The sequence below is a fragment of the Triticum dicoccoides genome, chromosome 2B (assembly GCF_002162155.2).
Source record: "Triticum dicoccoides isolate Atlit2015 ecotype Zavitan chromosome 2B, WEW_v2.0, whole genome shotgun sequence".
Classification (NCBI taxonomy): Eukaryota; Viridiplantae; Streptophyta; class Magnoliopsida; order Poales; family Poaceae; genus Triticum; species Triticum dicoccoides.
In genome coordinates this window covers 52,134,888-52,149,872 of record NC_041383.1, presented here as the reverse complement: position 1 = coordinate 52,149,872, position 14,985 = coordinate 52,134,888, and the positions used below count along the sequence as shown (strand labels likewise).

The 14,985-nt window shown below is 45.1% G+C and overlaps 1 protein-coding gene across 1 annotated transcript; it reads right to left on the bottom strand.

Moving 5' to 3' along the window:
- Positions 1-2,356: 2,356 nt before the first annotated feature.
- On the bottom strand, positions 2,357-6,977 carry LOC119362090 (receptor kinase-like protein Xa21). The gene is made up of 2 exons (XM_037627259.1): positions 2,964-6,977; positions 2,357-2,884 (listed from the first exon to the last, which is right to left on the bottom strand). The coding sequence occupies exons 1-2, from the start codon at positions 4,807-4,809 to the stop codon at positions 2,532-2,534; spliced, it is 2,199 nt and encodes a 732-aa protein (XP_037483156.1). The 5' UTR covers positions 4,810-6,977; the 3' UTR covers positions 2,357-2,531.
- Between the last annotated feature and the right edge of the window lie 8,008 nt (positions 6,978-14,985).

Sequence of the window (14,985 nt, the reverse complement as noted above, 5' to 3'; positions counted from 1 at the left end):
CATAAGAAGTTTGATCACATCCAAATAATGTGATCACAATTTCATAGAAATATGCAAGGGCCCTGAACATAAGAACCAATAGGCACAATTTCATAGACATAAGCATAATTAGTTTTGCCATTACAGATTAAGAAACAAGTACCAAATAACATAGTTTGATCATAATTTCATAGACATAAACATAACATAGTTTGATCACAATTTCATAGACATAAACATAACATAGTTTGATCACATCCAAATAGTTTCACGAAGCCAAAATAGGTAGCAATCAAACATGACGATCATCAGCAGCCACACGCATATATTGTTTAGATGATATCGATGACGATCATCATCTTCAAGCCTTGACGGTTGGTCTTCCTGATAGTAATAAGGATGGCCTGTCCAACATGAAGATTCTTGTCAACGAGGAAGCTCTTCCACCCATCTGTGCTTAAATGTGTGCGACCGTCCGTTTCCACGCCATACGCACAAGTAGTGACGGGGCCCCTTGCGGTAAGGCGTATTCCAGCATAGCCTTCTTCATCAGCCTCGATGCAACAACTCTCAAATAGGCTCTTTGGCAATTTCTGAATAAGAAAAACATATCAATTGATAAGTATGGATTATTTAAACTATTAACAATTCCTTGGATTCTACACTAATAACATACCATGACATGTCGATCGATCATGGTACTTGTCAGACGGGTCACGAATGGCGCCCCGATCAACTCAGCACGTGGCAGAAAGTTGTCCCATAGGTTGCACACCTCCCGTTCGCTCAGCCTCACTCTTTGAGCACAGATGGCTTCCTCAAGTGGGTCTTCATAGTCATCATCCTCATCAAGTGGTGGTGGTGGCGCCATGTTCCTTATATAAGCATTGATTGGATAAAGTTAATTAAACATCAATATTTGTTCTAATGCAAGCAAAACAAATATCTACAATATTCACACAATAAATCATCACATATGGCTATAAGAAAGACTATGGTTCATCGGTTCATCATATCAACTAGAGAGGGTTCCTCGTATGGCTATAAGAAAGACTAAACCTAGGGTTCATACATTTGCAACTATATGAAATAGAAATACACACATTTTCACACTATGCATTAACCACCTACCAATTTTGCAAAACATACATCTTCACAAATTTGCAATACATTAACCATCTACGAATTTTGTTATGCCTTTATCCTCACAATCTTGCATTCAACATACAGAAAGATTTCTTATAAAATTCATATACACATCACAAAATAAAATGGACCAACATATATGCATTCACCAACATATCCTCACATATCTTGCAATTGTTTCACCCACACATCCTCACATAGGCCTACTACTAAATCATATACTCCTAAACAACTAAAACATCATAAAAAAATCAACACCAAAACCTAGGTTGCACCTAGTGCCAAAAATAACTCCAAAAATAAAAAACCATTGCGAAAACTGATTGGAGGGAATGGAGGAGCTTACCGGCCTCTTCGATTTGCCCCAAAGATCCACGAAAATGGTGGAGGGAAGAGGGAGATCGAGGGAGGGGATCGGGATGAGGAGAGAGGCGGCGCTCGACTCTGTTCGAGTCGAGGGGAGGAGGAAGAATGGGCTGGTGGGTGGGGTAGGGCCCGCCCGCAGCATCACTTGCCTCTTCGGTACCTACCGCCACCACCTCGGGCGGTAGGCCACCGAATCCTACCGCCTCAGACTGTGGCGGTAGGCCCTTTCCCCCGTCAGTACGCGCCGACGGCCGTCAGTCGCTGTTAGAGGGCCTACCGCCACTGATGATGGCGGTAGGACGTGCAAACATACCGCCGGCCCTCCTGGCGGTAGTCAAAAGGGTCAGATCCCGAAATAGTTTCAGACAGGGGTCAGATCTCGAATTTCTTTGTAAAAAGGGTCAAAACACGAAATTTTGCCGCATCCAAACGGCAACTAGTTTGTTCATTGGCGTTTATTGAGTCCGACGTGGCACACGCCAGAGGGCTACCCTGATGCACACCTTATTGTTTTGGATAATGACTGCATGCACACGAACAAATAGGGGTTCAAAGTGGGCACTGTCGAAAGTGTCCTCGGACAAGTAGGTTCAGTTGGAGATACTCTAAGACACTGCAATCATATGAAAGTTAACAGGTGTATCAGTTCAAAAGACAGGTTAATAGGTGTACTGTTCAAAGTTATTTTTTTTTATCAAGAACCAAAAATCATTTCTCAAAAATCCAGGGCAATGAATTATTAATAATACAATCTCACCAAAACTTGCAAATGCACATATGTACTGCAATATACTTCTCTGGATACGCAGATTAATAATTGGGATCACATGAACTCAGCTTCTAAAATATCATGTCTAATTGAGCTTCCAACATAGGGAGCTCCAATACTGAACATGTACTCTTTCTAGGAATTCAGTATTTTGATAACTAGAGTTCTCATGGCTTTCCCACACTAAATTGTGGTCTGTAGAACCAATTTTTACAGCAAAGATATTCACACCTTATACTCTTATTCAAGAACTTGTAGATCTGCAAGTTAATCAGCAGAACTCAAAGAATGCCTCTTTCAGAGACAAAATTCTGGCACAGACTTCTCCCATTCCCGGACGATCTTCAGGCAATTCCATAGAACACAGGAGGCCAACTTCAACCAAGGGTACCATATATCTCCGCATAAACACTCTGTCACACGGATGTGTGTGACCGTGAGACAAATGGGGATCTAAAACCTCTCCAAGTCTACCTGGAAATGCTGAGCTCACAAGCTTGTGCAGGCTCAGGCCATCTGTGAATATTGCATCCGTCGGTCGCCTTCCGGTGAGCATTTCTAGAATGAGGATTCCAAAAGCATATACATCACATCCTGGCGAGACTTTGTATCCCATACAATACTCTGTAAAATCAGATATAGCATTGTTACTACAGGAGAAAAAAAAACAATAAGAAAATACTCGAAACAAAGTTGAACTCACCAGGTGCGATGTATCCAATTGTTCCTTCCACACCAACCAAGTCTTCTGGACTACCAGGGATTGAAGAGAGAAACCTCGCTGACCCAAAATCACCAATCCTTGCGGTCATATCATAGTCCAGAAGAACATTTCCGGGCTTCAAATCACAGTGGATTAGAGGAGGCGTTAACTGGTTGTGCATATAATCCAGAGCCAGCGCGACGTCCATCGCTATTCTTATCCTTTGGCCCAAGCTCAGTACTCTCTTGGGGCTATTGTTGTGTAGCTTCGGATGGACCCACATATCCAGGCTTCCATTGGCCATGAAGTCAAAAACTATAGCTTTGAATTCATTGTTCTCTAGGTCTACTGTCGAGCATACGGTGACAGCTTTGACAAGATTGCGATGGCGGGTGTTTCGCAGCACCTCACACTCGGTAACAAAGCTAGCACGTGCACCATTCTCCTCAAGATGGAATAACTTGATGGCGACCAGGTCCGTGTCAAACTCAAACCTTCCAATGTAGATCGAACCTGTGCGACTTGAGCTGATCTTGTTAACTGGAGAGAGCCAGCTGGTAGCTTTAATAATGTCACTATATGAAACCTTCTTCATTGTCTCCTTGTAGCATGGAGCTGCTTGTGCTTGCCTTCTCTTCAGAAGAGTGAAGACAAAGCATATAAAGTAGAGCAAGGCAATAGCAATGGGAGGAATTATTTTCACCAATAGGAGTGCATTCTTCCTCTCAACAGCTGACGCCATGGGGCAAAGTGGAAACTGGAATAAGGTGGTGGTTACACTTGCACAAAGCTCTTCATTGCCATCCAATGCCACCGCACTATGATTCTGAAAGATGCCACCAGTTGGAATCGGCCCTTCAAAGTAGTTCATAGACAGATCAAGTTGCTGCAAATAACTCATGTTTGCAAAGAACTCCGGAATTTGTCCAACAAGGGACTTTTGGGAAAGATAGATCTGATCGACGTTCTTCAGGTTACTGAAAGACTGAGGTATGCTTCCATTAAGCATGTTACTTTTCAATCTGAGAGAAGATAGTTCAACACATTGGCCAAGTGAAAGTGGAACTTGGCCAGACAATCTGTTGAAGGAAATATCGAGTTGGAGAAGTTGAAGCAATGCACCGATTTGTAGCGGAATTGATCCTGTAAGGAAGTTGTTTGATAAATCCAAAGTGACGAGGGTAGTGCTATTGGTAAGCTCACTTGGAATTGGTCCTTCAAGATTGTTAAAAGATAAATTTAGCATGTCCAGTTGCTTGTAATTTCCTAAAGTTCTTGGGATGTTCCCACTCAAGTAGTTTCTGTCTAGATAAAGCTTGTTTAGCCGAGAAAGATTACCTATTGTAGATGGGATCTGGCCAGATAATTTGTTCTCTGATAGGATTAGGACAACCAGCTGGCCTAGGTTCCCAATAACAGAGGGAATAACGCCGGAAAGCATGTTTTGGCCCATAGCAAGCATTTGGAGGTTTCGAAGGTTAAAAATCTCAACTGGAATTCTGCCGACAATTTGATTGTTTCCAAGATTTATACGTTGTAAACTTGTGGAAATATTCCCTACAGATCTAGGGACACTTCCACTCAGCTTATTCCCACTCATTTCCAACATTTGTAGCCGCGCACAATTTGCGAGAGAGATAAGGAATTCCCAACTTTTAGCCTCTAGTAAGTTATTTCGAAGAATTAGTAGGTGTAAGTCAGATAAGGATCCTAGAGATGGGACTGTTCCAACTAGGGAGTTGTTTCCAAGATCAATCCGGCGGAGGTGCGATGCGTTTGCAAGTGTTGAAGGTATGCTTCCAGAAAGTCTGTTAGATGAAAGATCGATAATTTGGAGGGCTGACATCTTATGGAAGTCTGGAATATGGCCAACAAGATTGTTTTGTGCAAGACTGACCTCTCTAAGTGATCTGCTAGTGCCTAATGATCTAGGAATTATACCTACAAGATTGTTCTTTCCAAGTTTCAGAGATTGTAGGTGTTGAAGTGTGCCTATCTCCTCAGGGATGCCCCCAAAGAAATGATTTTCTGAAAGGTCTACCTATTCTAGTGATGTAAGGTTAGCTATCCAAGGAGATAACTTACCACGAAGTTGTGCAGAGCTTAAGTCGAGTAAGACCACACGAAACGGACGAGTTGTACCGCAAGCGACCCCTGGCCATCTGCAGAAGCTGATCGAGGTGTTCCATGATCCCAAGACACTGTGGGGATCGCTGGAGATGCTGGACTTGAAGGAGAGGAGGGCCTGCAGGTCGATCTCCGATTCGTTGCTGACGGATTTTGCGACGCCGCTGGACGACATTAAGATAAGAAGATTGGTGAAGAGAAATAGGATGCCATGTGGAGAAAGAGAGCAGAGAGTTGTTGCAGGTGCCATGTCTAATGCAGTGCATCTTGTCCAAATTCCCTGAGTTATATGTGTCTCCCAAAGTAGGCTTGGACACTTGACTAGTTGGCTTGGTGCTGTCTTTTTCTCTGGGATCCTTGACTTGGTGTTGACTTGACTGTAATCTCTGTCACAGACCAAGACTCCTCGGTGGCAGAACAATAAGTGGCTGAGAAATGACACGGTAACTTTGACAAAGACAGGGAAAGAAAAAGGTGTGCAAAGACTGGTCCATCAAGTTGATTTATCAGCACTTGCTATTTGCTATAGGTTATGCTGCTACGCAAAACCGAGAGCAGTTTTCGGTTCAGTTGAAAGTCTGCTACACGTTTACTGTAGACTGGTCAAGAGCGACCCGGCCACACAACTCTACTGAACTCTTTCGGTTATATAGAGGTCCACAGAAGAGGGATTCAGTCTATCTCCCATCAATCTCTTAACCGAAGCCGAGAAAGCTTGTTCAACCTAGAAAGATTACATATTAGCTTGGTGCTGTCTTTTTCGGGGCCATTACTTGACTTGGTGTTGACTTGACTGTAATCTGCGTCACAGACCATTCTTCAGTGGTAGAACAATACGTGGATGAGAAATGACAGGGTGAATTTGACAAGGACAGGGGAAGAGGAAGGCGTGCAAAGACTGGTCCATGAAGTTGATCCATCAGCACTTGATATTTTGCTAGGCTGTCGCTGTGCTACTGCCAACCCAAGACCAGTTTTCGGTTCAGTTTTCTGCAGATCGGTCAAGAGTGACCCGGCCAAACGACTCTGCTGAACTCTTTCAGTTATATAGACAGAGGTCTACAGAAGTGGGATTCAGACATGCATTCTGTATTCCTTCTCTTGACCAAACAAACGTAAACACTTAGCAAGAAGTACTAGACATTGTTAAGCAACTAGACATCCTTTTTTTTTTTACCAAGAACAAGGGCAGGGCATTAAAACAAACACGTGATGTGCAGCGACAACACCAGAGGGAGTAAACATCCTCTGGTGAGAACAAACACGTGATCTTTTGGCCTAGGGAAGCAAACTGGTCGTGGGAATGACACAAGGGGCCAATGTTAACAGGAAGTATAGGACGTCGTTAAGCAACCATCCTTGGTTTTGACCAAGAACATGGGCAGGGCATGAGAACAAACACGTGATGTGCAACAACAGCTCCCTCCACGTTAGCTCGATGCAAGACGAGAGGAGCAAACAAACGGTGAATGTTTGGTTGAGACCATGGTGGACTGGACTCTGTATAGCTGCAAAACAAGTTAGAGGAGGCCAGGGAGTAAAAGTAGACCTCGATTCAGGGCAGCCATGTTCAGGCGTCAGCTCCTCTTCTCCGCCGCCCCAGACATGCACCTCCTCCGGCCCGGCCTTGACGACCAACGAGAGGAAGGAAAATAGAAAAGTGACGAAGGTTTAAGCAGGCCCTTTGTTGAATTCTACCAAGAACATGGGCAGGGCATTACAACAAGCAGATGATGTGCAGCACCAGCTTCCTACTCAACAATGGGCAAAAGAGACGGTCGTCAGGTTTGCTTGAGATGTGGTGGGCAGCGGCGACTCTTTTGTAGCTGGACCAACAGAAGAATAGGAGGGGGCCGCCGCCGGCGCGGAAAGCCAGAGACGGACGGCGAGGGGAGGGACAGAGAGATGCCTGCCTGCCGCTAGTTCACCGAGTTTGCCTTTTTTTTTATCACTGATGAAGAAATCCCAGCGGCCCAATGACAGGCCTACCGAGCACCCTTCTGCCGAAAAGAAAAACACACACACAAAAAACTGTTGGACATTATGAAAATTTAGAAAATTGTTTTTTACATGTAAAAAATCACAAAACAAACACTTAAACTTTCCATGAATAAATAAAAATGTCCATGCTTGAAAAATTCATAAAATTGTCATGTGGACATTATGAAAAATCTATAAAATTGCCATGTTTGCAATGTTATAAATTTGACGTGTGACCAGTAGTTTTTTTTACAAAATTGCAGTGTATATAAAACGATTTTTTTCGGGAAAACATATTGTGACGGCATGATAACAAGTGCTAGCCATGGCAAATTTGAATTTTTTTTAGGAAAACAAATTGGTAATTTTGCCGTGTCTCATCTACACTTCTTTTCCAACATTTCCCATGTCGATCAAGACTCCTTTTGGAAATTAATTTTAATTTTTCCATGCCAAACTAAATATCCCTAACTTGTCTTCCCGTGGCAATTTATGAAATGTCTGTAGGAAAACAAATTGCTAATTTTTCCATGTCTCGTCTACAAAAGTCTTCCAACATTTTCGATGGCAAAACAATATTCTTTTTGTTGCCTTGGAAGTAAAAAAAATCATTGTTGGCATGTCTAATCATGTTTGCGTACCACCCACCTTTTCGGTCGGCTGCCCCCAGGCCACCCCACCGCCCATGGCACCATCCCTCAGCCCCGCCACAGCTTCAACACTCTTTCCCCCATCTTCTCCTCCGGCGTCAATGCTGGATTCGGCCGAATTCATTGTTGTTGATGTCGCCACCCCAAAGGCTCTATCCGTCGTCGGTGAGCCCTATGTGGTTAAAAATGGAACCACATAAGATTGGGGAAGCAGATGAAGCCCTGGGAGCGAGCCCATGCTCGTCGATGGTGCCGGAATGGTCCTTCCTCCCCGCCACCGCGGCCGAGCTCCCCGCTGCTCCAGCCGACCTGGCCTTCAGCTCCCAACCCTGACTATGCACTCTAACGAGTCATCACGCACCAACAGTGCCTCCATCCGATCCACCTGAAGGAAATATGCCCTAGAGGCAATAATAAAGTTGTTATTTTATTTTCTTATATCATGATAAATGTTTATTATTCATGCTAGAATTGTATTAACCAAAAACTTGATACATGTGTGAATACATAGACAATACATAGTGTCCCTAGTATGCCTCTACTTGACTAGCTCGTTAATCAAAGATGGTTAAGTTTCCTGACCATAGACATATGTTGTCATTTGATTAATGGGATCACATCATTAGGAGAATGATGTGATGGACAAGACCCATCCGTTAGCTTAGCATAATGATCGTTAAGTTGTACTGCAATTGCTTTCTTCATGACTTATACGTACATATTCCTTTGACTATGAGATTATGCAACTCCCAAATACCGGAGGAACACCTTGTATGCTATCAAACGTCCCAACGTAACTGGGTGATTATAAAGATGCTCTACAGGTGTCTCCGAAGGTGTTTTTGGGGTTGGCATAGATCGAGATTAGGATTTGTCACTCCGAGTATCGGAGAGGTATCTCTGGGCCCTCTCGGCAATACACATCACGATAAGCCTTGCAAGCAATGTGACTAATGAGTTAGTTACGGGATGATGCATTATGGAACAAGGAAAGATACTTGCCGGTAACAAGATTGAACTAGGTATGAAAATACCGACGATCGAATCTCGGGCAAGTAACATACCGATCACAAAGGGAATAACGTATGTTGTCATTGCGGGTTGACTGATAAAGATCTTCGTAGAATATGTAGGAACCAATATGAGCATCCAGGTTCCACTGTTGGTTATTGATCGGAGATGTGTCTCAGTCATGTCTACATAGTTCTCGAACCCGTAGGGTCCGCACGCTTAACGTTCAATGATGATTTGTATTATGAGTTATGTGTTTTGGTGACCGAAAATTGTTCGGAGTCCCGGATGAGATCACAGACATGACGAGGAGTCTCAAAATGATCGAGAGGTAAAGATTGATATATTGGAAGGTTATATACGGACACCAGAATGGTTCCGGAATGATTCAGGGTTTTTTCGGAGTACCGGGAGGTTACCGGAACCCCCCGGGAAAGTTAATGGGCCTCATGGGCCATAGGGGAGAGGAGGAGGCAGGCCACGGGAGGTGGCGCCTCCCCCCCAAGGGAGTCCGAATTGGACAAGGGGGAGCCCCCCCCTTTCCTTCTCCATCTCCCCCTCTTTTCCCTTTTCCCCTCTCCGTTGGAAGGAAGGGGGGAGCTGGGACTCCCCCCACTTGGCGCGCCCCTAGGGCCGGCCGGCCTCCCCCTCCTCCTTTATATACGGGGGCAGGTGGACCCTAAAGCACATCAATTGTTTTAGCCGTGTGCGGTGCCCCCTCCACCGTTTACTCCTCCGGTCATAGTGCCGTAGTGCTTAGGCGAAGCCCTGCGTGGATCACATCACCAACACAATCACCATGCCGTCGTGCTGACGAAACTCTCCCTCGACCCTCTGCTGGATCAAGAGTTCGAGAGACGTCATCAAGCTGAACGTGTGCAGAACTCGGAGGCGCCGTACGTTCGACGCTTGATCGGTTGGATCATGAAGACGTTTGACTACATCAACCGCGTTAACCTAACGCTTCCGCTTTCGGTCTATGAGGGTACGTGGACACACTCTCCCCCTCTCATTGCTATGCATCTCCTAGATAGATCTTGCATGATCGTAGGAATTTTTTTGTAATTGCATGCTACGTTCCCCAACACCTCCCATAAAGCGTATAGTGTCGGTGGCGATGCCGCCTCAAATCTGGTAAGCCTCCGCTCTTTTTACGGGTTGCCAAGTGTCATGTTGTTCAAAGAAAAAAACCCAATCGAGACTTCTTCGCTCGTGCAGGGCATGGAAGCAAGGTATAATACAAATCCCTTTATGTTTGCAATTAGATATACTAGTAGAATGCCTGTGGGTTGCTACGGGCAAAATTTGGAAAAATGTAGCAAATTGATGACTACGGGCAAAAAATAATGTACATCCGAACGCACCTCCACATTGGATCCCTCCCACCCTAGACCACTTTCTCTCCAATCATATGCATGTGTTCGGACAATTTGGCGATACGGCTACGTGCACATGAACAAATAGGGGTTCAAAGCGGGCGCTGTTAGAAGTGTCCGCGCAGGCGCGCACAAATAGGTCCAGTTAGAGATACTCTAACACACTGCAATCATATGAAAGTTAACAGTTGTGTCAGTTCAAAAGACAAGGTAACATGTGTATTGTTTAAAGTTATTTTTCATCAAAAACCAAAAATCATTTCTCAGAAATCTAGAGCAATGAATTACTAATAATACAATCTCACCAAAACTTGCAAATGCACATATGTACTGCAATATACTTCTCTGACCACCCAGATTAATAATTGGGATCACATGAACTCAGTTTCTAAAATATCATGTCTAATAGAATACACATACTAGTTTTTCGAACATAGGAAGCTCCAATCCTGAACATGTACTCTTCCTAGAAATTCAATATTTTGATAATTAGAGTTCTGGTGATTTTACCACACTAAAATGTGATCTGCAGAACCATCTTTTACAGCAAAGATATTCACGCCGCATATTCTTATTCAAGAACGTGCAGTTCTACAGGTTAATCAGCAGAACTCAAAGAATGCCTCTTTCAGAGACAAAAGTTTGGCACAGACTTCACCCATTGCCGGTCGATCTTTAGGCGATTCCATCGAACACAGATGCGTGTGACCGTGGGACAAATGGGGATCTAAAACCTCTCCAAGTCTGCCTGGAAATGCTGAGCTCACAAGCTTGTGCAGGCTCAGGCCATCGGTGAATATTGCATCCGTCGGTCGCCTTCCGGTGAGCATTTCTAGAATGAGGATTCCAAAAGCATATACATCACATCCTGTCGAGACTTTGTATCCCATATGATACTCTGTAAAATCAGTTATGGCAAATAGGTCAGTCCATTTTTTCTGCACCGTCCGATGTACAAAGAACATGCAGATCACTTTCATCTACCTCCAGCCAGTCAGTGTTGACGATCTTTCTCGAAACGCAAGCGACCACCGACCCAGTATTCCTCCCCTGCCTGCGCCCTCCCCTCGACCTCACCGCACCGCCGTGCTTGGCACCGCCCCCCGGCCATCCATTCAAGCCCCGCCGACCTCCAGATCGGGCGCAAGCAGCTCCTGCGCCCCACACCCCTATGATAGACACCGATGCGCCGCTTCCCCAAGGAACAGGCGGACTAGGTGCTCCACGCGCCTAAGCGGCTGCTGCTTCTTTTAATTGCGGTTCGACTGACCCTGAATTGAAATCCAGGCGGGTTACTGACCTCTAGCAAAGGTGAAATAGTAAAAGGGAGAAAACCTTGTGCATTTAGTATCACGAAGAAGATGCAATAAGAAGCGTTCAACTAGTTTTTTTCGTGGGATGAATACGGTGTGAGAGGAGACATAAGATTTGCACGAATAAGGGAAGAGGAGTACCTCTTTCTGCTGGCAGTGCTGTGTCCTCCTTCTGTTTTTCCAATGATCTTATTGTTCGCCGGAAACCAGAAGTTGTGGAGGACGATGCAGCGTTGGACGAACCCATGGCCAAGTTGTTGAGTGTGGTGCGGTGGCCGTCTGTCGGCGGCAGGGAAGCAGATTCGAGGCGGCGAACGACGGCGTAGCGGGAACAGCTCCTGTGCGGTAGACGGTTGCGACAGTGGAGCCACAACAGTGAGGCGCAGGACGGCGTGGTCGGAGTGGTTCTGGTACGGCGCACGTCGGCGTCAGCGTCGTGGAGGCAGCTCTGCCTCGGCTTCAGCTGCTAAGTCCTTGAGGGCGTTGCGGTTGCGGTTGCGTTGGATGACGACGTCGGGGTACCGGCTCCGGCGTGATGGAGGAGGGCGGCGGTGGATTGGCCGCTATGGGGTGGAGGACGGAGGAGGCTGGGGTTTCGCGGCTGGTGGAGAGGGCGTTTTCGCGCCCACGGAGTATGAATGGGGAAATGAAGGGAGGCGGGGAACTAAGGGGAAACAATGTTTCGGTTTGAGACACGCTTGTTTGAAATTTGGGAAAAGTTACAAACTTTGCCCCCATCTAAAATTTCGGACATATTGCGGGTTGGGGGTAGGACAGTCATGTCAGGTGTCCCAAATGTGAGCGGGATAGATTCGACCGAGCGCATGGGTGTTTAGGCGCCCACGGTGTATGAGTGCTTCTCGGAGGCGGTTGAGACTGGCGTCTTGGTGAAGTTACAAACCTACCCCGGTTTAGGCCTTTGGACATCGGGCTGATAGGCTACACAGGCCAGAGTGAGGACAGTAATTTCCTACCACCAAAACATTAGTCTCGCGCGGTTTTGGGTGATCAGAGGCCTATTTGGCGCTTCGTTCAATATTTGGGAGCAGAAGCATTAACGTTTTCGGTTCTCTTGAATTGAACTTTCAGGATTTGTCAAACTTCACAAATATTTACTCTTGAAAATCCTAAAGCTATGATTATCTTGGAATGGAGGGGGTACATTTTAATATACATTGTACACGAGTATATATTAAAAAATATGCAACTTACCTCAGTTCATGCATGGTTCCAGGTATAATCTCCTTGGTTGCAAAAAAAGTTAGATATGCGTATGAATATATATAGCATGTTCAAACTCACAACAAAGATTGATGCCCTCTTTTATATCTGATTTACAAATGCCATTATCTCGGGTTCAAATAGATGAATGCACTTCATATGAATTCGAATCTTCGAAACCCCCTTTATGTTGAATTCAACATGTATTTTATTTCGTAGCTAGCAATTTGGAATGTATCCATGTAAGTGATAAATGTGTAAAGTGCTTCACATTAACAACATGGAGTGCACTAATTAATGTTTATATATGAATTGCAAAAGCATCCATTGCCTGTATTTCAAACCGCTCTCACTCTATGGATCAATAATATGAAATAAACACATGCACATGCTAGAATTCAATAGAGTATGGGTGTCTAATAGACCGATTTTCGTTCATACGCAAATTTGCAAAATTCATGATCTCATCCAAATATAATAATGCCATTTATATTTTAATTTAATGCGTAGAACCACCTTTTACACGTAGATGCACTATGCCTCGCCCCGTTCTCACAAACACGTCATATATCTCTCTATCTAACGCATAAGTGCACATACTTTATATGCATCGGCATTTCTCTTTCACACATGCTCACAATCTCTCTCAGGGTGTCGGGGTGTCTCACGCACATGCTCTCTCTGTTTCTCTCTCTCTCTTTCTGACTACTATGTACCACTCTTTTCACTAATCTCAGTTGGAAAATACTATTTCTCTCACATGCATATATACACATGCACGGTCTCTACTAGCCCTCTAAACGCACATGTATGTGCCTACGTGTCTCCCGCACGCACATTATCTTTAGGCCTCTCTCGCACACATTGCCCCCCTTCCCGACACACCTCTCTAATAGTAGTTGGCAGATATAACTTCATCATATCATTCAGTAGGATATCCCTGGCTGTTAGGCTGGATGGTAATACGAGGCAAAGTTTTACCCTAGTTCGGATCGGACCCTTGCAGTTGAAGAAAGAGCCTACTCCTAGCACTGTATATTAATGATAGGGGTGTGTACAAAGTACACGTGAATACCAGGCATTGTGCGTGTGTGTATACTATCGACGAACTAGCCCCAAGCTTGTATAACATACTAAGGGCCTAGGGTTACAAATCATATATAGTCGGCTTATCACCAGCGGGGATAGAGTCCTCCGCAACTCTGGTAGCTTCATGTTGTACGCCAAGTCCTCCACACGGGTCTCCGTATAACACGTCTCGGTCCAACCTATATGTGGCGCAGGATGGAACCGACCCATGAGTCTTCATGTTGACCCACCACAACTATAAATGATGTGCCCACCACACCACACACGCAATCGGCCACTAAGAAAATAAGCATATACAATAGTACAATGGTATCTAGCTCACGATACGTCTCCATATTTTGTTGATGACACTGACGGACTTTGCATTTGATGCGTGCTCCGTATTTTGTTGACGACACTTACGGTCATTGTATTTGAAGCGAAAGCACGATATGGTCACTGGACTTCAGAATAAGCTCATCACGGTCACCACATACATTTGTCGTGCTAACCAACATGTGGTTGGATGGTTAGAGGACAGTGGTTTCTCGAGCCCAGCAAGGTTAAAGTCCCGGTGCTCGCATTTATCTTGTGTTAATTTCAGTATTTTCCGGCGATGTACGTTCAGTGGGAGGAGACGTTCCACTCGACTACGAGGCACCTATGGTGACTTCGTACAATCTCAAGATCATATATGCTGGCCCACTCTCTCGAAAGTGCTCATAGGGGTAGGGTTCGCGTGTGTGCGCCTATAGCGGTGAGTGCTTGCACGTATATATAAGCCCTTGCGTCTGTACCGTGTTAAACAAATACATGTCATGATTATACTGTCACTGGCTCACCCGTATAACTCCGTATTTTGTTGATGACACAGTCAATTGACCAGTCAAACGGCACAACTAGTGTTGCACCATCGGGGCGCGTAACCGTGGGGCCCACCTGTCAGCCCGTATATGAAAGAAAGAAATGGTAGTTTGAGTCTGTACTGTGTTAATAAAATAGGAGTACATTTTAGGGTGATCATACGGTCACTGGCTCACCATACAGCTCCGTAATTTGTTGATAACACGATCAACTGACCAATCAAACGGTCCACATTCAGCAGCGCACATTACCATAGGGCCCACCCGTCAGCGCGTATATGAAGGACATAAATGGTAATAAACTAGTGGTTGGTGGGTATTCGAAGTCGTGAGACCTCTGGTTGGCAGTCACCGGCGGTTGGGGGGGCGTTCATTGGGCGGTGGGGTGGGGATCCCCGGAGAAAAAACTCGGC

Excerpts from the sequence above, each read along its gene's own strand:
- LOC119362090 (XM_037627259.1), bottom strand. The coding sequence starts at position 4,809 with ATGTCAGCCCTCCAAATTATCGATCTTTCATCTAACAGACTTTCTGGA. Across the intron at positions 2,885-2,963 it reads AATTGGATACATCGCACCTG|AGTATTGTATGGGATACAAA; the intron begins GTGAGTTCAACT and ends CTGATTTTACAG.